The sequence below is a fragment of the Xenopus tropicalis genome, chromosome 7 (genome assembly GCF_000004195.4).
Source record: "Xenopus tropicalis strain Nigerian chromosome 7, UCB_Xtro_10.0, whole genome shotgun sequence".
Taxonomy (NCBI): Eukaryota; Metazoa; Chordata; class Amphibia; order Anura; family Pipidae; genus Xenopus; species Xenopus tropicalis.
In genome coordinates, this window is record NC_030683.2 from 46,369,596 (window position 1) to 46,393,375 (window position 23,780).

Sequence of the window (23,780 nt, forward strand, 5' to 3'; positions counted from 1 at the left end):
TGATCCAACTTTGATGGAATGTCCTTAAAACAAATCAAAATGAGGCTCAGTAGTGTGTGTGGCCTCCACATGCCTGGGAATGCTCCTGATGAGTCTTGCAGGAACTGCTGACACACTCCAGCCACATGAGGTCTAGCATTGTCTTGCATTAGGAGGAACCCAGGGCCAACCGCACCAGCATATGGTCTCACAAGGGGTCTGAGGAGCCCATCTCGGTACCTAATGGCAGTCAGGCTACCTCTGGCGAGCACATGGAGGGCTGTGCGGCCCCCAAGAAATGCCACCCCACACCATTACTGACCCACTGCCAAACCGGTCATGCTGGAGGATGTTGCAGGCAGCAGAACGTTCTCCATGGCATCTCCAGACTATGTCACGCCTGTCATATTTGCTCACTGTGAACCTGCTTTCATCTGTGAAGAGCACAGGGGGCCAGTGGCAAATTTGCCAATCTTGGTGTTCTCTGGCAAATGCCAAACGTCCTGCACGGTGTTGGGCTGTAAGCACAACCCCCACCTGTGGACGTCGGGCCCTCATACCACCCTCATGGAGTCTGTTTCTGACCATCTGAGCAGACACATGCACATTTGTGGGCCGCTGGAGGTCATTTTGCAGGGCTCTGGCAGTGCTCCTCTAGTTCCTCCTTGTACAAAGGCGGTCCTGCTGCTGGGTTGTTGCCCTCCTACAGCCTCCTCCATGTCTCCTGATGTACTGGCCTGTCTCCTGGTAGCGCCTCCATGCTCTGGACACTACGCTGACAGACACAGCAAACCTTCTTGCCACAGCTCGCATTGATGTGCCATCCTGGATGAGCTGCACTACCTGAGCCAGTTGTGTGGGTTGTAGACTCCGTCTCATACTACCACTAGAGTGAAAGCACCGCCAGCATTCAAACGTGACCAAAACATCAGCCAGAAAGCATAGGAACTGAGAAGTGGTCTGTGGTCACCACCTGCAGAACTATTCCTTTATTGGGGATGTCTTGCTAATTGCCTATAATTTCCACCTGTTGTCTATTCCATTTTCACAACAGCATATGAAATTGATTGTCAATCAGTGTTGCTACCTAAGTGGATAGTTTGGTGTCACAGAAGTGTGATTGATTTGGAGTTACATTGTGTTGTTTAAGTGTTCCCTTTATTTTTTTGAGCAGTGTATTTATTTAGATAGCATGACATTCAAGATTAGTCTAAATATTTAACACTTTTAGCCCTAACTAGCACTGAAAGGTATTGTTGATTTATTGTTCTACAAAAAAAAACAAAACAATAACAGTTATATAAAATGGGGAGAATAAAATTACATACATAGTTTAGTACAGGACTCTTTTCCCCGCTTTAAGAATTTTAACCTTAAAATAGGATCCAAGGGTATTCCCATCAATCTCCCATCAATCAGGATCTGTCTGAATAGTCTGTAACTATGATCATAGAGTTGTGACTCACTGTGTGCTGCTCAGTCTTATATGCAAGCTTTACTTGGTGTGTGTATATAAAGGAACTGTATCCTAAAGAAGATGAATGCTGTTGGATCTGTGAAGTCTAGAGTACAATCGTCACAGTTATTAGAAGCCTGCACCAGCTCTCTTTGTCAAGTCAAGAGGAAATGTGTTGGGAGTATATCTACTGTGTTTCTGTTGCAATAGACGGAAGTGTGCAAGTTAGGATTTTCACGGGCAGTTTAGTAAAATATTTAGTTCCATAATAATCTTTTTTTTTTACAAAAAAAAAAAAATTGTTGTACACTAAAATGTTCTAAAGCATTGTTGGTCACTTCAATGAAATGTATTCAAGGCATTTTGTGTCAGATGCTTATTATTAACTTTGTTCTTGGGGTCAGAGTAATTTCAACATCTTGTGTGCATCAAGATACAATAAGCACATGTCATAGACAGGCATTTTAAGAATGTTGGAGATCTGCACCTGAACCTTTATACATTTTGGTTCAGGTGCAAATATTTAGAAAAATATATCTGCTTTATGGCTTTTATATTCTCTGCCTGTTAGTATACAGTTTACACAATGGTTCCGGGTGCAGGCACATGGAGAAGCTTTTAGGAGCATAGGGCCACGTGTGGCAGTAGCCATAGATTGTAAGTAGTTTTCACATGATAAGCCATATGTTTTATATTCTTCATGTTCTTGGCTTTCCTTCCTTCCATTTCTCCTCCTGCCAATGTAATGGAGGTCTTCTTTAAACAGAAGATTACATAATTCCTTAAATATGGTTTCAAGTCTCTCATTTTTGGTTTTAATGCAGTGCTGTGTGTATAGCCTTCTATTTTATTAAGGCTTACATTTCATGTCTTGAATTGTGAAGGGCTCTTTAACTCCATTTAGTCCTTCTCACCCTAACTATGATGGTTTCTTTGCTTTGGTGCTCCCCAAGTCCTACTCCATGAGAAGCCACATATCAATACCTTGCACTGATGAGATCTGAGACTATTCCATTTTAGCTTGGTCTCAGTAGCTTCTAGCCGTTGGTAGCTGAGATCACACATTCTGATGGGAGGGGGAGTGAATTCTAATGGGAGGGGGGAGCAGGAGAAGGGAGAGAGCTGAGCAGACTCATGCCCCAAACTTAAAGGAGCCCTAAAGGAGAGGAAGTCTGGTTCCAAAGAACATGTTTACTTTTGATAGAAAACTTTTTGATAAAGCTTACTTAGTTTTTACCTTTATTTCTCCTTTAAGATCCCTTTGCTTATGGCTCCCATGCCTGAGACCAACACAACACAATTTGGACTACAAATTGTTAGTAGTAACCATATGCTGTATCCTGTGTTTCTCTAGAAAATAAATACTCAATGCCATTTACACTGCTGCCTTGCTACACCATGGGTGACATAACGGGTGGGAAATTCACTGGGTATTTTCTCATTTCTTATCTTAAATGATAAATATGTCACTACTTTGCTAAGTAGTTCTATTTTAAAGGTACTTTAGCTATTTGGCAAAAACACCCTGTTGATACCCTAGAAGAAGAAATTGAGCAGAAAGCATTACCAGCTGATAGTTAGCTGATAGTACTGCAGAAAGCCAGTACAAGTAGATCTAGCAAATCCCATGCTTTATGAATTCTGAGTCTTTCCTTTACATTTTGAACAAGTCGAAGGGAGTTATTGTAATGATTGTAACTAAAGAGACACAGTGGCTGCCATGGAGTCTAAAGGTTTGTAGGATCTGGTAGGGACTGTAATTAATGTGCAGTACCAGTTTATAAAAGCAAAACAGATCACCTTACTTAAGGTTCTGAAAATGAATGGGGCCCTAAAAAGATGCTGCTATGTGCCCCAAGGAAGGCAAAATCTACCCTGAAAGTGAGGCACAAAAAAAACTGTCACAGAAAAACTGTCTTTAGTCCCCACAATTAAAAGATGGCTTTTATAAGGTATAAAATAAATGTTTATGTATGTATGTATGTATATCTTTATTTATAAAGCGCTACTTATGTACTCAGCGCTGTACAGTGGAATACATTAATACAAACAGGGGGTTATTAAGATAATAATAGATAAATACAAAGTACAATAATAAATACAGATAGATACAAGATGTTGCAGTTGCAAATTAGCTTACAATCTATATGAGCCAGCTAATAGCTAGTTTAACCTTTGCAATATCATTTAATGTCCTTAAAGAGTCAGCTTCACATTCACACAGTGGCTCTGTGTAGGTAAGTATGTGTTTATTTTGTGTTTCCTAGATAAGGCTGTGTCTTTCTAATCTATTGTACCGACTGACAGAAAATCAAACTAAATAGACTTGTGTCCCTTTTATCACTCCCTTTTCTGCTTAGCTACATTTTAATTAAAACTGATCAAATATCTCACAAGTAAAATGTCTCCCCCTCCTTCCCATACAAGGAGGATAAAGGCATTTTATCTAACTAGATTTTATTAAAAGTGAAAAGTGCTGGCAGTAGAGATCAGCAGTCAAGCTGTGGATAGATCTTTTGTTAGGGTTACGTTTGCACCAACAGACAGTGATAGATTTGAGCAGGTTTCACAACCTAATTTTCTCTGTCTCATTTCAGGATTAGACAGGCATGGTATTATTTTGGACCAGTTCTTAGTCCCTTGGGTAATACCATAAGTCACTATTAATGGGCGTAAGATAAATTAGCTTGTGGCGTTCAATGTTAACACTAGATGAACTATGTTATGATAAGAGAACAAAGGACTTGTAAAAGTTTTGCAGGAAATTCTCTATATGCCATATTAATATTTTCATGAGGACCTTAGGAATTACATGTGATAACTGCACAATCCAGTCAATCTCTAATGGTGATCATATTTTATCAAACAAAAAAGAGCCAAACCCCATGCTATATCAAATTGGATCAGGGGGAAAATCTCATCAGACTGATGTGATGCCTCCTGTACAACTCATATACAAAAATGTCCATGGCTGCTAGCCCCCATGTTTTATTCCTCAGTTGCATTTATATCTATACATTTATATTAGTTTCCCTAATTTTATTTTCTCTATTTTCTTTGACTTTTCTCTCTCCTAATATCCTTTCAAGCTAGTGCAGCCTAGATCAATCTGAGTCTGAATCACCTTAGCTTATCTCTATTTTCCTTGTGATTGATTTTCTTTCTTTATGGGCAATTTGCTAGTGTAGTCCATGTATTGCAAATTTCTCACTCGGCACTTCCTCTCCCCACTGATGTAAAATTATAATTCAGCTCATTGTGTGTGTGACATCTCACCAAATGCTTTGTCACCCAGGCATCTGTGAAAGCTTTCAAGAGAATATAAGCAGCGCTACAAGTCTCCATGCAGAAGGTATACACGTACACCTTTGCAATTTGCAGCCGTGGGGGGCTTAGGTGAAAATAACTAGTGGAGGATCTCTACTGGAAGGACCTGAAAAAAATCTCTTGATACCATGTGACAGATCTCCTATTTTCTAAAATTGAAAACATAGGGAAAAAACTGGCATCATTAGTGATTCTTAAACGTATATATATGTTTGGTAAGGACCAGAACCCTCAATGATAAAAACAACAAAAGGTCTTTATTTCACATATCACTTGTGTCCAGCATTTTGATCCATATTGGGACCTCTATCAAGGTCAAATCTAAGGCCTTTATCAAAATAAAGACAATTTGTTACCAAACATTTGTATTTTTTTGACCATGCACCTTGATAGAACGTTTGGAGACGATCACAAACTTGCTGCTGTGTATGTGGAATATATTGGAAAAATGTTACCTTCTATTGTAAATAAAAGTCAATGAATAGTTCCATGAAAAGGTCTGCAGCCTAAACACAAGATTTAGTGCATCATGTGGCACACTGCATCTCTCAGATTTGTTCTATATATTATGCTAATTACTCATGGCTTGTGTATAGTATAGTCTGATTATTTACAGCTCAATAGTGATGAGTGAATCCATCCCGCTTTGCCGAAAAATTAGCAAATCTTTGAAACACGTGCAACAATTTGTTTTTATGCGTGCAACAATTTTTTGCTAAATTTTCCTGAGGCGAATTTTGTTGCCCGTTTCGTGAAAAAATCTGTCAATGGTGAAACAGGGAAAATTTGCTGTGAATCCATGCCTTCCAAATTATTTTGGCCATCACTACAGCTCATTGGTTACAGTTTTTGACCAGTTAGAGTTTTTGAGGTTCACCAGTGTGCCCTCTCTGATAAAGGCTGAATACTGTATTTTTGGGCTCTGGCCAATCTTGTTTCTTAACAATCTCATATATTATTTAGCAAGAAATCTCTCCATATTTGAAGATAACAATAAACTGGTTTTGTCATTAGACACTATAACAGAATGAGACAGAATGAGTTCATAATACATGATAGAATTCTCAATACATTCTATTTTGTATTTTGACTTTTAGTCCTCAATTCGATGCAATACGCAAAATTATTAATAAAAATCTGGCTATATTACAAACAGATCCAATATTAAAGAATGTGGTTGTAGGTTTGTCACCAGAAGGACAGCAGCTTTATAAAATCAATCAATTTATTAACTGTATTTCAAACAAGCAATATGTGGGCCAAACAAAAGCGCACATTAAAAGAAAATATAAGAGGACATAACAGCAATATATGCAATGAAAAATCGCTGTAGCTAAGTATTTGAAGCAGTGTAGGTGCTTTTTCACGGTCAGGGCAGTGAGGTTGGGGAATGCCCTTCCTAGTGATGTTGATATGGCAGATTCTGTTAATGTCTTTAAGAGGAGCTTAGATGAGGTGTTGAACAAGCATAGTATCCAAGGCTATTGTGATACTAAACTCTACAGTTAGTATTGATGTTGGTATATATATGGTTTATTTATGTGAGTGTATAGATAGGTCAGTATGGGTTTGTGTGTGCTGGGTTTACTTGGAAGGGTTGTACTTGATGGACTCTGGTTGTGTCTCTCTTTAAGAAGATACTGTAGCTCGAGTCTATATACAATATCCTTTTTTAGTGGAAAAATTACAAACTACAAAAGCCCAGCATAAGAATTCAAACCAACCCACATTGCCATACACACACATATATGAAGAATGCCAACAAACTCTCAGTTTCTTGATTGGTTTGATCAAGGATTCCCAATAGCATAAGAGCAGTATTTTAAATCTATATAAAGAGAAATAATAGTCACAGACCCATTATATACCAAATTATAATTACCAAACTATAGGTCAAGAATCAAGCCGTGAAATTAAGTGAGCTCCAGCTGTTATATGGTAAGGCAATATAATATGGTCACAGAATGCATGCATACTTGTCTCAATCAACTGTAGATATTTTAGCACACACTCACCTCATCTCTATCTTGTACTTGGATATACAGGGGTAATGCAAAGCCAAGCTGAGCCAGCTCAGGAATACTAACTGTGTACTCTGAACTATTAAATTGTGGAGCATTGTCATTAATGTCAATAACCAAAATGTTGAATGTGGTAGTCACTGTAGCATCAGATGGACTGCGGTCATCAAGCAATTCTGTTCCCTTAAACAAAAAAATCAGGTATAGTTAGACAGGCAAGGATGTCAATGTACAATATGTTATTTTTCACAAATTAGCTTTCATAACATGGTAAACAAATATAGAACTACAAACAAGTATTAATGTACTCTATAAACCATCTATATAAACTAATTCTGTTACATGATAAAATATATGGCAGGGGTTTTGGTGAGTTAAGCTTTATATGCTTTTAGCTAGCTTACCCTCTCTGTATTTCTTCCATATATTGTGATATATGATGATATGATATATGTCATACACACAATCAGGCACAATGACAGTTGCGGTAAGTAAATTCATCCATAATCCTTTGGCATGATTCACATACTTGTGATATGAAATATTAAAAATGCCAAAAACTTGTCGCCCTAAAAATATATTACATAACTATGTTATTTTAATATACCAAGATAGGACAACTAATGATAAAATGTAAACAGGTTAATGTTACAGTTTTGCAGTATCAGCAATGTGTGCCAAAATAACATCGTCATTTCAGTAATTCTTGAGTGCCTCTTACTTAACCATGTATACTGTAAAGGTTGTATAATGTTTGTACAGGGCTCCAGTTTTTCTACAGGCAGATCTGGCTAATCACCAATGGTAATAACTAAAATAAGCTCATTTCAGCCTCAAAGATAAATTATAACAGGGACTGCGGTAGATTTTTCTGATGATGCACTGTAGGCAATCAACTTGCTTTACAGAAAAGTAAATAGAAAGAAAAGGAAAAAGGGCAGAATCACTGTCTCAGTTGAACTGGCAAATTGATCATTGTGTAGACAAGACCTTGTCAATGACACAGATGACTTTATAAGCAGAGGGGCCTTTAGCAGGCTGCTCCCATTGCTTCCTGTCACAATACTACATGTTCTGTCCCATTCAAGAAGATGGGAATCATTATTTTTCTTATTCCAATTAAAGGCAGGGAATGAAAGATCTGGGTAGCACTATGATGATAATAGGGTATTGAACGAATGTGAGAGACTAAGGAGAATCTTATCATAGGTCAAGTGCTGTAATTATGTGTCACTTTCCAACTCCGCAAAAGCTGTGCTCCTACTGGAGCTGAAAGATGGTGTGTGCTCCTTTGGCACTGCCTGGGAATGTCCCAATCAATCGGACTGCTCAAATGCAACTGATTTGTAGCCATTTAAAAAGGCCCATGCCATGCACATCTTGGAACATTTTCAACAATAGGCTAGCTCCCTATTGATTTTAATTATAGGCCTATGATCGCATAAAGCAGATACAGAGCAGATATGTTTCAGATCAAGTAGACTTTTGGGGCTAAGAAGGAAATGTAACAAATAAGAACAACAATTCACTTTTTTACAATGTAATCTTCATTAGATATTTATTACATTCCAAATTTTAATTGCACATACAGCATTTTTAGGACCTGTTAAAGATGGCGAAGGAGATCATTACATACACTGCACACTGGCGAAAACTATAAAATTCACAATCTTTCTGCAACTTTCAGATAGATTTGCTAAATATTTTCAAGCTTTGCAAAAACTATATAAAATGTATGTAATGAAAAAATTGTGTGCAAACATTGATTTTTTTGCATTGAGAATATCTTTTTCTTGACTTTTATTACATGCTCCCATTAGAGTTTTGTACCTGACTGCATATTTAGTCAAAAGCATGATTAAAACAAGAATAGCTATACATATAGCAATGCATTTGGCTTTATGCTGGATGGTTGTATGCTGATGATCCAAATATATTTTTTAGTCTCTGAAACTGAAACTCAGGATCTCTATTTTCCTCTTAGCAACCAGCACCTGGATGAATCAATAACACCTCAAACTAAAATTACCATTTTTTTTTTTTACCTAAAATTGGTCCTTCTTCCCCCTTTACTATTTCTACTGATGACATGCTTACTAACCCTGTCAGCTTAGCTTAGCATGTTCTTTGTTTGTACTCCTCCCTCTCCACCTCAGATCATATTAACACTATGGCCAGAACCTTCCTCCTTTGCGATATTGCTAAAATCTGTCCATTTCTTTCACAAACATAGTTACATAGTTACATAATTACATAGGGTTGAAAAAGGACCATCAAGTTCAACCCATCCAAGTAAACCCAGTATACACAACCCACACCTACCAATCTATACAGTCACATACATAAACTATATATACAACCACTAATACTAACTGTAGATATTAGTATCACAATAGCCTTGGATATTCTGATTGTTCAAGAACTCATCCAGGCCCCTCTTAAAGGCATTAACAGAGTCTGCCATTACCACATCTCTAGGAAGGGCATTCCCCAACCTCACTGCCCTCACTGTGAAAAACCACCTACGCTGCTTCAAATGGAAGCTCTGTTCCTCTAATCTAAAGGGGTGGCCTCTGGTGCGCTGATTGTTTTTATGGGAAAAAAGAACACCCCCTGTCTGCCTATAATCCCCTCTAATGTACTTGTACAGAGTAATCATGTCCCCTCGCAAGCGCCTCTTTTCCAGAGAAAACAACCCCAACCTCGACAGTCTCACCTCATAGTTTAAATCTTCCATTCCCTTTACCAGTTTAGTTGCACGTCTCTGCACTCTCTCCAGCTCATTAACAACAACAACTAAAAATCACTCATTCATGATCTCATCCTATCCTGCCTAGATTAATGTAAAAAATTTGCCAGGTCTCGGGGCGCCCAGATAACAAATCCGGCGCTGAATACAGACATTAGTAAATACCCCGATAACTCACTAAAAAATATTTTAAACATTAATTATTGTTTTGACTCCAATAAAGATGAACCATATCTTAGTACAAGTTTTATTTTTATAGAAAAAAAGGAAATCATTTAATCATTTTTTATATTTTATAAAAATGGACTATGGGCTTTCTGTTATTCAAAGCTTTCTGAATAATGGGTTTCTGTATAATGGATCACATACCTCTAGTGGCTTCCTACAATGTAAAGAATTATTAATTTTTTCAGTGCTTCGTTACTTTGCAACTCAAGCAGGGCAATTATATATAAAAATATACATACATACATATATAAAGTGTAGTTAAAAGACTTAAGCAGATATGTGGGTGAGTGTACAGACATTTATTTATATTTGTTTAGAACTTAAGTAAAAAGGAAATGTAATTGTTAATGTAGAAAACATAATGATTATAAAGTATTTGTGGTTATATGTCTATATAAATTTTGAATGTAAAATTTCAAAATTAAAATTAAAAAGCTGTTAGAGAATAAAGCCAAACAAAAGCCTTTTTCAAAAGAATTAGGGGCAGACTTATCAAAGATTGATCAAAATGATCAAATTGGCCTTTTGATCTGATCACTTAAAAAAAATGATTGGTGATTGGTAAAAATGTGCCTAATCCTTAATTTGGTCAGAAAGAGCAATGGGTTCTAAGTTATGAAGACTTGTACATTGTCATATCACCAATTTTAATTTAGTATTCCTCCTCACCGGCAAGTCTTTTTAGCACTGAATGAAGAGGAAGTAAGAGTGAGTTCTTGTGCTATAGGAGAGAGTGATAAAAGAAAGGAAAAAGCACACAAGTAGCAGACATAATCGATTGATTCGGAATTTAAAAGGAAGTTTGAGACAGGGCTAAAAGAAGCCAAAAGATGAAGATGTCTGCATAGGAAACAAAGTGATTCTCTGTGTTCTCTGTAGGTAGGAATCTTGTAATTTGTTAAAAGCAGTTGTGTCTTAGGCAATAAATACAGGGTAGATAGTAATCTTGTAATTTGTTAAAAGCAGTTGTGTCTTAGGAATTAAATACACTAGCAGTCTAAAAAGTTTTGATTAAAGGGATTAGAAAAATCATGAGGGAAAGAAAGTACATATATTTTAGAGAAAGAAAAGACTCAATTGTGACCAAAATATGGCTATTTAAGGCTTTAAAACAATCACTTTGCATAAAAATGTTCTGCTAACTGTAAAATTAATGGACGTCTGTCTCTTTTTAACCTTGTCTACAATGTCATTATAGGGCACTGGCACTAGTTTTTGGTAGTGGTTTGCCTAGCAAAAAGGTTGTTATATCAGGCGACACAGGGTTTTGTAGCAGCATAATTGGGTTATCATGGGGCAAGACCAAAAAACGTGTGGAAGGGTACCTTTGTCCCCACAGTTCCTCCAGCATGTTGGGGGGTGATCAGGGAACAAAGTATGTAACTTGGCTGGGGTATGGTACCAAAGCATGAAAATCTTATAAATATGCTCTTTCTGCCTTGAGCAAGTTATAATTTTTTAGCATTTTCCCAGATGAGAGACCAATCTTCCTCCGATAGAGGTTGAGGGAGTCCCATTTGCCCATGTATGGGTCGCAATAGCAAAGTTTTAATCTCCACGTGTGCCATTGCCCTTAAGTAAATAAATTGTTTGATATTGGGTGCACTGATATTGGGTGCACTGTGAGAATTGTGTCCAACAGAACAATTATTGTTGTTTTATAATGCCCTTAAAAGGACTTACATAGCTATGAAAGCATTTTGTTCGCCTTTAACAGTAGCCCAGTAGCAGTTTGTTAATTCTTTGTTCATGCTTATGGCTACGTAGCACTGCTGACATCAGGAGGCACCCTCTATGGCAGACAGATATGTTGAGTAGAGCTGAGAGCTCTTCATTTTATTAAATATATTCTCCAAACAAATCCTTTGTGTGCATGGGTCATGCCCTACTCATACACTTGCTCCTGGTTTATCCTAATTAACCTGTCTAGACTCCTAATAATTATTCCATTAAAATATAAGACTGTATGCACAAAGGGTACTTACCTTTACTGTAAGTATGAATCCAGCAGTATATAACGGATTCTCTCTGTCCAACTGCCCATTCAGTGTTAAGGCACCACTGATGTAATCCAGAGCGAAGATGCTGTTAGTGTTTCCTGAGGGAAAAAACATAGATAAATGCTCCAATAGCCTCATGCATGCATTTATACATATCATACCACAGCACTGAAATCTGTACAGCCTCTGAATACCATAGTGAATTTCAGTAAATCTATAAACAGTATAATTATGTTTATGGAAACTAAACACATCATTTCAGAACAGATGGAATAAGCAATAATTTAGATCATAGTCATTTTCAGTGGGTATAAATTGCGTAAAGCAATATATTAACATGATTAAACAGATATCTTTATTGTGGCTCTGGAGAGAAGTCAATGATTCATTAAAAAGCATTAAAGTAAAGTCCTGGATATTAAACACTATTCTAGCACAATGAAGAAATATATAATATTAGGCTCCAAGAGAACACTTGCTTCTTCTGTAATCAATATTTTTGCCAAAGAGAACAATCATTAAGATTCTCATCATTAACAACTGGCAATGACAAAGCTCTCTGCCAAATTTGATTTTAGAGAAATTGCAGAAGTACAGTAATTAACAGAGAATTGTCTGTAAGAATTATTTGAAAAAGAGGGCATACTATCATATTTTATTATTATTTTACTAAGGCTGGACCAATTAGCGCCGATGCAAAAACCCATACCAGCTAATTAGAAATGGCAGGTAGAATAATCAAAAGCAGATCTCTGATTAGTTGTTATGTGATGCTGCACTGGAGCACATTTGTACTAAGTATTGAATACATGGAAAGTTGCAATAAGCTGGCAAAGGGGAGATTTGCTCAAAGCCCATAATCAGCCATATTTGAATATTTAATTCTAAACAAAGTGGTCTAATATTTGAATTTTAGTTAAACTCCATTGATGCTAAATATCCTTTGACCTTAATATTTATGGCAAGAAAACAGGCGACCCGCACCATTTTTCAAGGCATCCCTGAATTTTCTTGTATGTCGTTCCCACAAAAAGTATCACATCCCCAGTCACTTTACTTCTACTAATTTTTGCATCACCACATAGACACCCCCAAGTGACTTTAATCGCTTACCTTGTACCCCGGGCTGGTGCCCCTGTTAGGAGAAAACCGCACCAGCACGGGGTACCTGCAGCAGAGCGCTTCCTTCTTCCGCATTTCTTCTGCGGCAAAATCCCTGGGCCGCTGCATGCGCAGTTGAGTGAAAAGCCGTTTTTGTTGTTAAAGTTCGGCTTTTCACTCTAATGCGCATGTGCAAGCGTGTCAACGTGAAAGAAGGAAGCGCTCGCTGCTACCCCCGGAATGAGGCTGTTCTCTCTTAACAGGGGCACCAGCCCAGGGTACAAGGTAAGTGATTTAAGTCACTTGGGGGTGCCTAAGATTTTGGCACCCCCAAGTGACTTAGGGGCAGATTTATCAAAACACGAGTTTGAATCCCAAATGGGAAAAATTCGGATTGGAAACGAAAATTTCTGAAGATCGCAAATATCACGAAAATGCTTACAAAAAAATCGTATTAGTCACGATAATATCGTATTGGCGATCCGAAAGTCACAAAATTTTCGTACCAAATGAACAGCAGCAAAACCGATCCGTTTTTTTCTTCTATTTCCTCTATTACATTACTCCATAAGAATGCTGGAGAATTCCCAACTACTGTAGAAGCCATTTGGTTGCATGGTGAAACATTTTCAAGGTTATTTGATATCCAATTTAAATGCTCTCTACTTTATTTAGATTCTTTGAAGTTTACAGTACGTTGTATTGTTACTAAATTGCAGGTACTCAGAACTTACTTAAGTAAAGAATTGCATTTGCGTTTCTCTGAACTATATAAATCTCTTTTGATTGTACTGAGCCCATAAAACCCAACTATCTTTTTGTTCCTCCCTGAATTACTATTGCTACGGGTGATATCACTAATGAATATATTAAACAGAACATGACTCAGCATGGAGTAACAGTTGTCACCTAATATCTTATTTGCGCTTACTTCATTGACTATAGCACTCTGCCTCCTATCATTTGGTCAGAATGATATCAATTTCCCTACTTTGATTGCAGACATTAACGTCACAGCTTCTGAATTTTAGGGAAAGTTTCAGAAATAATGCTAAATGTCAATTATAATCATCCAGAAAATCCATTTGAGATAAAAAGCAGAAAAAGTGTTATCTTTCCTGTGGAGGAGTTTAAGTTGCAAACTGCTTTTTTCTTAACTTTCTATCCCACATTTCTGTATATGGTGCAACTGTTGTTTGGTCTGGATTCTTGATCTAATTAAATGTTTCATTGCAATTTCTGATATCTTCAACATGATGAAGCAGCACATCCTCCTCAGTGATTAATATGTATGGATTCCTGTTCTCTTAGCCACATCTCTGTCTCAGCACTTCTCAATCTGCACCATCATGCCACGATTTCCATATATATAGAATGGCATCAAAATGCGCCAGGACAGAGTTTCTGAGAACAATTTCTAGCTTTACTGTATAGACAGAAGAATTAATGGCAGGTGTAAGTAAATGTTGAATTTTCCTGCTTTAAGTTCTCCTTTCAGCTGCCCTTTGTAGAATTATAAGAATCATTTACAGGTATGGGACCTTTTATCCAGAATGCTCGGGACCTGGAGTTTTCTGGATAAGGGATCTTTCCCTAATTTGGATCTCCATAACTTAAGTCTGCTAAAAATCATTTAAATGTTGAATAAAGCCAATAGGATTGTTTTACCTCCAATAAGGATTAATTATATCTTAGTTGGGATCAAGTACAAGGTCCTGTTTTATCATTTCAGAGAAAAAGGAAATCCTTTTTTAAGAATTAGAATTATTTGCTTATAATGGAGTCTATGGGAGATGGCCTTTCCGTAATTTGGAATTTTCTGGATAACAGGTTTGCAGATAAGGGATCCTATACCTGAAATATCAGTTGTATCCTCCATCCTGCTATGCGTGTGTACAGTGAAAGATTTGTACAAAAAAAAGGTAGGAAGGCTGGAGTTCAGCAAAATACAAAATGTTAAAAGTTTATTTTTTAAAGAATTAATAAACCCAGTTTTTTTATGCTATCAGTACCACTTGTTGCATAAGAAACCCTTTTGACTGCTATATCTATATACAGGTTACATATAGGTGGCCATTTACTAACCATTGTTCCCCCCCCCCCCCCGATTCAGATTTTTATAGCTAAAATTCACAGGGGGAAAAAAGTCGCAACTTTTTCAAGATTAACTTTGCATCCAAATGGCTAGAAATCCGAATTCAACAGTTTGCCAGCTAAAAATTGCCGAGATCATATAGAAGTGAACAGCAAATGTCCATTCCCTTTTCTTTTGCCTCGAAACTTTAGAGGTTTTGGATTTTTGACTCAAATTTCAGTTTTTGTTGAGACAATTTGAAAAAGTTGCAGTTTCTGCTGTTTCCCTGCGTGGACTTTTTCAGTTCCGATTTTTTAGTAAATGTTAGACATTCATGGAAATGAGTTTAGTCAAAGTTTGTTCGACTTATGTTAGATTTTTTAGTAAATCTGCCTTTTAGACCCCTTGTATTTTGACTAGACCGTAGAAATAACAATGATATAGGTACAGTACATTATAGTGTTAGTACCCACAATTCAGTGGTTCCCATGATTCCTGTGTAACTGTGGTCACCAGGGGAAGATGCACCTGATGCAACTGCTACCAATGTGTCAAATGTGAGGCGCTTGCACTTGCAATGCAAATTAGGCACAATTACACTAAAATTGGTGTGATTTTGCCTGGTTTGGATGTGATGGTAGCTCCAGGGTTCCAATAGCTACAACCACCAATAAGTGCAGCTTTGCTAATTCGGAACAGGGGGTAGGAAGTGAAGCCGAGCACAACTACACAGAAGTGAAAGAAGCGTATGTTGATGCAAGTTCCTTTAATGCAGCGTTTTTCAACCGCTGTTCCTAGTGTGCCGCGAGATGTTGACTGGTGTGCCGTAGGCAGGGCCGCAATTTTTACTTTCAAAGGGGGCCCGGCGATGCTACAGTTTTTCTTTGTAGCTCGGGCCCCCTTTAATAAAATCCGGGCCCTGTCATTGGTTGCGCCCCGTGTGTACGGGTGACGTCAGTACGCACGGGGCGCAACGTTATAAAAGGGCCTGTGTGCGGTCGCGTGTAGGCAGAAGTGCAGAGGCGGCGCGCCTGAGGGATACGAAGATGCTGCTGAAGCCACTGGAGAAGCCGCCGAAGAGCAGAAGTAAAATGCTGCTGGGCACCAATGTATTAGGGGGGGCCACGGGGCACACTGACTTATGGGGGCACTGCTGCTGGGCACCAATGTACTAGGGGGGCACTGCTCTTGGCACCAATGTACTAGGGGGGCACTGCTGCTGGGCACCAATGTACTAGGGGGGCACTGCTCTTGGCACCAATGTACTAGGGGGGCACTACTGCTGGGCACCAATGTACTAGGGGGGCACTGCTCTTGGCACCAATGTACTAGGGGGGCACTGCTCTTGGCACCAATGTACTAGGGGGGCACTGCTGCTGGGCACAGAGTTAAATTTTTTAACATTTTCTAATGGTGGTGTGCCTCGTGATTTTTTTCATGAAACAAGTGTGCCTTTGCCCAAAAAAGGTTGAAAAACACTGCTTTAATGAATGTCACTGCAACCCTGTAACTGCACTTGTGGTCGTAAATAACTCTACAAAAAATTATTGCATGGCTTCCCAAACCTTGCAAAATTGAAATACGCCACATAAGATAGAATAGGATAACCTTCTCAAGGCATATATTTTTAAAAAAATGTTTAGTTTTTAAGAATACTGCACTTTTAAGACTTGTATGTGTGTTAACAGATATTAACAGATAAAGTGACTGCAGGATTGGTTCAGTGGATTAAACATCTGCCACTTCAACAAGTAGGATTAGTCAGGAACTGAATTCTTGGACTTTAAGAGCAGTGTACACATAGAAAGAAAATGATTCCCTATAGTATAAATCTCTCTCTTTTGGACTTTCTAAAATGCCTGGATAGTTTAAAGGACCAGTATCACAAAAAAATGAATTCACAAAGTGACATGCTAGATCACTTAGCTATGCCTGCAGACTTCATTTTAACTCATGCCACACTGAATGTTTAAACTCTGTGGGCCACTCAGCCACTGAGGTCAAAATGCTCTTTCTGATGGCAGTCACTTCTCACTATCAACTGAGTGTTCCTGAGCATGTTCCTGAGCATGTTCCAGCATCTGCCATAAGGAGCAACTTTCCCATTTAACAAAACCGGAAGTGCCTGCCAGTTTGTTTTTTAACCACAAAGATTTCCTCTGAGAGGATCATAGCACTCATAATCGTTCCAATACACAAATAAAAAGATAAACCCAGGAGGATTTATTATAGATTGAATAAGGGTATTCAGAAAAATTCTCAGTAGATCATCAATTTTACAATTCAACATTATTCCTGTCAAAAAACTATAAAAAACACGTTAACCAAAACTGATAGATGTGCCCATTCATCCGAATGTGTTTGTCTGCTTTGGGTAGTCAAACATCTTAATTCTCTATGGATGTTAGTAAACAGCTCTATATACTAACACTTCAGCTAGTAGTCCCTGATGCAAACTGCATACGGAATAAACAATTTAAACAAGCATTTTGTGCCCCAGAACAATTGCATTGTTGAATCTAAAACCGTTCTTTAATCTTTTATGAGCAGTATGTATTGGTACCACTTGTAAAAAAAAAAAAAAAAAAAAAAAAGTAACAATAGCTAATAAATCCAGTCTATTGTGTTCAATGGAACTTTATATAACTGTAATGTGTTTAGAATTTGGAAAAATAAAAGGCATTTGAAATAAAACATTGTGTTTTCAAAAAATAATGCAGACTTTTTAAATGCCCGGATTGTTATATTATATATATATATATATTTATTATATTATCAGTGCATGTAAATTCATTTAGAGTAGCATCATTTTTGGTAATACATGGGCCTATATTAGCTCCACATTGGGTTGGTAATTCAGATCTCCTACCTTAAGTCTGCTAATAAAATAATTTAAACAGTAATTAAACCCAATAAGGATTAATTATATCTTAGTTGGGATCAAGTACAAGGAACTGTTTTGTGATTACAGAAACAAAGGAAACCATTTTAAAAAATGTGAATTATTTGATTAAAATGGAGTCTATGGGAGATGGCCTTTTCATAATTCGAAACTTTCTGGATAATGGGTTTCCAAATAAGGGGTCTGATACCTGTATTTGCCAATGCATGGGTCAGAACTATGGTCTGCATACTAGATATCTGGCTGTGAGTACCACATTGGTCCATGGATCAAGTCATTCTTCATCAGGTAGCATGTGACGGGCCCAAATTCCTAAACCTTCAACATATTTGCCTGCATTTAGTGGGTTTTTGGGTATGTATGTGAGTGTATAGATAGGTCAGTATGGGTCTGTATGTGAGTGTATAGATAGGTCAGTAGGGGTCTGTATGTGAGTGTATAGATAGGTCAGTATGGGTCTGTATGTGAGTGTATAGATAGGTCAGTAGGGGTCTGTATGTGAGTGTATAGATAGGTCAGTAGGGGTCTGTATGTGAGTGTATAGATAGGTCAGTATGGGTCTGTATGTGAGTGTATAGATAGGTCAGTATGGGTCTGTATGTGAGTGTATAGATAGGTCAGTAGGGGTCTGTATGTGAGTGTATAGATAGGTCAGTATGGGTCTGTATGTGAGTGTATAGATAGGTCAGCATGGGTTTATGTATGTGAGTGGATAGATAGGTCAGTATGGGTCTGTATGTGAGTGGATAGATAGGTCAGTATGGGTTTATGTATGTGAGTGGATAGATAGGTCAGTATGGGTCTGTATGTGAGTGTATAGATAGGTCAGTATGGGTCTGTATGTGAGTGGATAGATAGGTCAGTATGGGTCTGTATGTGAGTGGATAGATAGGTCAGTATGGGTCTGTATGTGAGTGTATAGATAGGTCAGTATGGGTCTGTATGTGAGTGGATAGATAGGTCAGTATGGGTCTGTATGTGAGTGGATAGATAGGTCAGTATGGGTCTGTATGTGAGTGTATAGATAGGTCAGTATGGGTCTGTATGTGAGTGGATAGATAGGTCAGTATGGCTGTGTGGGTGCTGGGTTTACTTGGAAGGGTTGAACTTGATGGACTCTGGTCTTTTTTTAACCCTATGTAACTATGTAGGAGGGCACAATTGCCAAAATATTCTGTGCCCTACTACTGTATTTACTTTGAGCTCATATTCCCCTAAAGGGCTATCGATATCTAAGAACAGGTGCTATTTTAGTAACCTTAACAAATAAAAGGTTGAAATTTAAAAAGTTTTTATAAACCACAGAGACCACAAGCCGTGAAAGAAAAGTCCACGCTAGCTACAGCTGAAGAGGAATTTCTCCAAACACTGGATCAACCTTACTGCCCTATATACTGTGTATATATATATATATATATATGGGCCTTATTCATTTTACAAAGCAATAACCCCAATTTACTTAAATATTAGGACCTGACAAACTATAGGCAGTGAAGTGTGGAAAGTACAATCACTATATATATGTTTTGACTAGAATACAGCATTTTTCCCTATATATACAACATGACTGCAGTCACGTGCTGATTTGAATCAGATACAAGTTGCAGTCAAAAATGAGTGGGGACTGCGTAATTTCCAGAGTATAGGTGTGAGGTGTGTACAAGGCTTGAAGGGGCATGGGTTTACAAAATAAAGGGGGGGGGGGGTTAGAACATGGACATGCAAACCAGCCACAGTTGGATTATTTGTAATTCCAATGGTGTATCCACCACATATTGATTTATTGGTAACATTGGTTAGAGCTTGGAGAATATTTGCAGCATATTACCAGTCAAAGAATAGTATGTTTATTGAGATCTTACCTTATTTGTACAGGATTCCTAACTTGATTTTATGTTTTCTTTGTGCAAACAATTTAAAATGTGTGGACATTTGCAAAGTTGTTTCTACGGTGCTTAGGAAGCACTGACTTTCATGAGACCAGGCTGCAGTGTTCTGTACACAGGTGAGGATCATTTATTAATTCAAACCTGCTCAGTCAGGGCTACACTCCATTGAAATGAATCTAGGCAACTTGACGTGGTTCATGGAATTTGCAACAGATGCACTTTTCAGTGCATAAATATCCCATCAGCCACTAGGGCCATTTCTCTTACTTAACCTTGAGTTCCACCTTGCAAACCCTTGACTCGTACAAAGCTTTCTTTCAGTTCACGCTATGAAAGTCAACAACAGCATACAGGGAAAAAAGAAAAAGTTAACTCTACAAAGAGTTTCTGCAGAATCAAAACAGCCTTTTTAAGTAAAAAAGAAATGAACTGCAAGCTAAATATGATGGCAGAAACCAGTTGAAGTAAAAGGACCTAATTTTTATAAACCCAAAAAGTTAATTGATAAAAACTTAATTAGGGCCCATCTCTGAGCACTTTTCAAGGCTACATATAGATTTATAATGGTTTCTGAGATTTAGCATTACCTGGGTCTTGGCTTAACTTGGAGTCAGCAACCATAGGGTTAAGTGAATCCAGAAGTGCATTGACAGTTAGAGTTAATGCTTTATGTCTTACAGAACATTTTACAGTGACTGCACATTAATCTTTATTAACCCAGAAAGCTTCCCAAATAGAATATCTTTGTAGAGTGTTCCTTATTACAGTACAAGTAATTTAGTTGGTCTAGATATGAGTGATGAGAAGGTAAAGTCACCAAGGCCCATGACTTTCTTCATAAATCTGCCAAAATGTTTTGTAGATTACTTAAGGGGAATAATTATAGATTCACAACTTCCAGCAAAGCCTTGACCCCAGTCAGCTGCTGATTTTACTTGCCTCTCAGAATACCTACCCAGCATGTCCCATGTAGGTCCAGATTCAATTCCATAAGAAAAAGTTATTTTATGGTTTATCATGTGAAGACTTATGGGAGAGATTCAATTCAAGGAGAAAAAAAAAACATTTCTCTTAATCTAGAATTCATGTGATAAACAGTAAGATAAGTTTTTCACATTGGATTGCATCCAGCTCTATAGGAAAATCTGGAATTGAATTAGGAAATAAACTTTTCTTAATAAAATCTGCTACAGAAAAAAATGATTGCTTGTCTGGATTAAACATCTGAAAATTCAACAAGTAGGATTAGTCAGGAACTGAATCCTTGGACTTTAATGGAGAAAGAAAGGTAAAGTCACTTGGGGGTGCCAAAATATTAGGCACCCCCAAGTGATTTTAATCGCTTACCGAGTACCCCGGGCTGGTGCCCCTGTACAGAGAACACCGCACCAGCCCGGGGTAGCAGCGATCGCTTCCTCCTTCCGGGTTCCCTGCGCACGCATGCGCAGTAGAGTGAAAAGCCGAACTTTTAACAGAAAAGACGGCTTTTAACTCTACTGTGCATGCGCCAACCGCTGGCATTTTCAGAAAGGAAGCAGGAAGGAGGAAGCGCTCGCTACAGGTACCCCGGGCTGGTGCTGTTTTCTCCTAACAGGGGCACCAGCCCGGGGTACGAGGTAAGCGATTAAAGTCACTTGGGGGTGCCTAACATTTTGGTATCCCCAAGTGACTTTGCCTTTCCTTGTCCTTTAAGAGCAGTGTACACATAGAAAGAAAATGATTCCTTATAGTATAAATCTCTCACCAAACATTAGGTTGCTTTGGACTTTCTATTATTTTACCCCATTAAAGGAGAAGGAAAGGTATAATCACTTTGGGGTGCGAAAATGTTTGGAAGCCCTAGTGATTGTAATCACTTACCCGATACCCTGGGCCGGTGCTCCTGTCAGCAGAAAACTGCACCGGTTCGGGGTACCTATACTCTAGAGATCCTCTTCCTCCTGTCTTCTTTGTTTGTGATCCTATGCGCAGTACAGTGAAAAAGCTTTTTTTTATTAAAGTTCCGCTTTTCACTCTACTGCGCAAGCACAAGTGGCGCGAAGACAGAGGAAGGAAGAGGATCACTTGCTTACAGGTACCCCAGGCCAATGCAGGTTTCTTCTATCAGGAGCGCTGACCCAGGGTATCAGGTGAGTGACTACAGTCACTGGGGTGCCTAAAATTTTGGTACCCCACCCCCCCCAGTGATTATACCTTTCCTTCTCCTTTAAGTGAAAGCAAAACAAGCTCAGTGTTGTATGTAAACTCTTTCTCTTTTGTCTTCAGTAACTGGGGTAAAATCCCCTCTTTTTTAACCTGCTAGATATTCGCTGCTGATAATTACAATGTTTTCTGAAAAGAAACTTAAGGTGACATCAGCATATGCTTATAATCCCAATAATATATTGTTATATTAATTTTTGTATAGTACGGACACTTTCACACATTACTGCACACATAAATGTCTCAATAGAGATAATACATTTGGTTCTGTGGCATTTGGAGATAGTAAGGACTCTAACAAGGAACTCAAACTTCCTTCCATTGTATATAAAGACATAATTAATAAATGTTTGCCTACAAAACAAAATAAAACCTTTGTAGCAAAATTAATGAATTGTTAAACAATGGAGAAGGGACAAAGTAGAAGGAATAGAAACAAAGAATGATTGTTGTGAATACAGGCAACCTAAACTAGTAAAGGAATTCTGCAACAAATAATGCAAACATGATTGCTTATTCTGAAAAGTGCAGCCTCTAGACCCTGTTATCTCACAGTTACACAAATTTCTGTCATGTCCTCTGCAAAACTTGCAATTAACTTTCCCAGCAGCTCCTAAAGGAGATGTTCTGCAGCTGTTTGGTAAATACTTCCTCAAATATTTTTCCTCCTACCCAAAAATTTAAGTGGAATCAGAGGCCTGCTGTGCTCAAACTATAAAGCAGACTAATCATGGTTTCCTTTGATGTGTTCTGCATGATTCTTTCCCATGATAGCTGGCCCTGCTGAGCTGCACCCACTGGTCAGGATTAAGGCTTGCTTGTCATGCAGGCAGCTACATCGGGGTGTGAATGAGCAATATGAATATGCTTAGGAAGATGATATAAAATGCATAGCGAGACAGAAACCTGGGAGGAAGGCTTTCTGATAAGGTCTGTGATATGTTGGTTCTATAAGTAAATCACATTTGTTATTCAGATAGCAAACAGTTTTAAAAAGTAAATGCTAACTTTTTAAACTTCTTAACACCTTTGGCACCAGAGAGTTTGCCAGTTCTCGCTTAGGCAGACAAGGGATTAAAGGAAATCTCTAATTAAAAATGCACTAATCCTATTTCCCTTTAACAGCAACCTTAAGCAGTGCAGTCTAGTTCTCCCTGTTCATATAGATATCAGTTTGTATGAAACCCCAGGACTTATGTATAGTACATCTGCAGAAACTTTGCCCATTTATCATGATTCTTATCTCTTGGTTCATCTAATAAATGCCACTAATGCAAGGTATGGGGAGTGTATTGAAACCATGCTAATGATTTTCTGTGGCAGTTATTAAGTAATGTATATGCACAAATTAAAAATTTGTACTGCCAAAAGGCTTTACAAAACAAGTCTTTTTATCAGTAAAACAAAAAGGAATCAGTAAAAAATAAAAAAACAATACTTTAGTCTGTTAAGCTGGCCATACACGTGGCGATCCGACGATGTTTCGTACGACCATCGGTCGCACGAAACATCGTCAGATCCGCCACACACCATTCAGGGCTGAATCGGCAGGTAAGGAGGTAGAAACAATAGGATTTCTACCTCCTTCTGCCGATTCAGCTCTGAAGGGAGAATTTTGGTCAGGCGCCTTCTATGGCGCCCGATCAAAATTTTCTAACCTGGCCGATCGGCGAGTCGGCAGATATCAGCAGCTTCCTGCGATATCGGTCGACTCACCGACATACCATACACGCACCGATTATCGTACGAAACGAGGTTTCGTACGATAATATCGGTGCGTGTATGGCCACCTTTAGGGTATCAATCTATTTATATATAAACACAAAAATAACATTTTGTATAACAAAAAAAA

At 38.1% G+C, this 23,780-nt stretch overlaps 1 protein-coding gene across 1 annotated transcript in view; it reads right to left on the minus strand.

Moving 5' to 3' along the window:
* The window catches only part of cdh23 (cadherin-related 23), a 465,229-nt gene that overhangs the window by 266,135 nt on the left and 175,314 nt on the right, over positions 1–23,780 (minus strand). The window contains exons 9-10 of the mRNA XM_031906723.1: positions 11,746–11,858; positions 6,778–6,966 (exon numbers count right to left, since the gene is read on the minus strand). Coding sequence (XP_031762583.1) covers positions 6,778–6,966; positions 11,746–11,858 — 302 coding nt within the window. The remainder of the gene's footprint in view (positions 1–6,777; positions 6,967–11,745; positions 11,859–23,780) is intronic.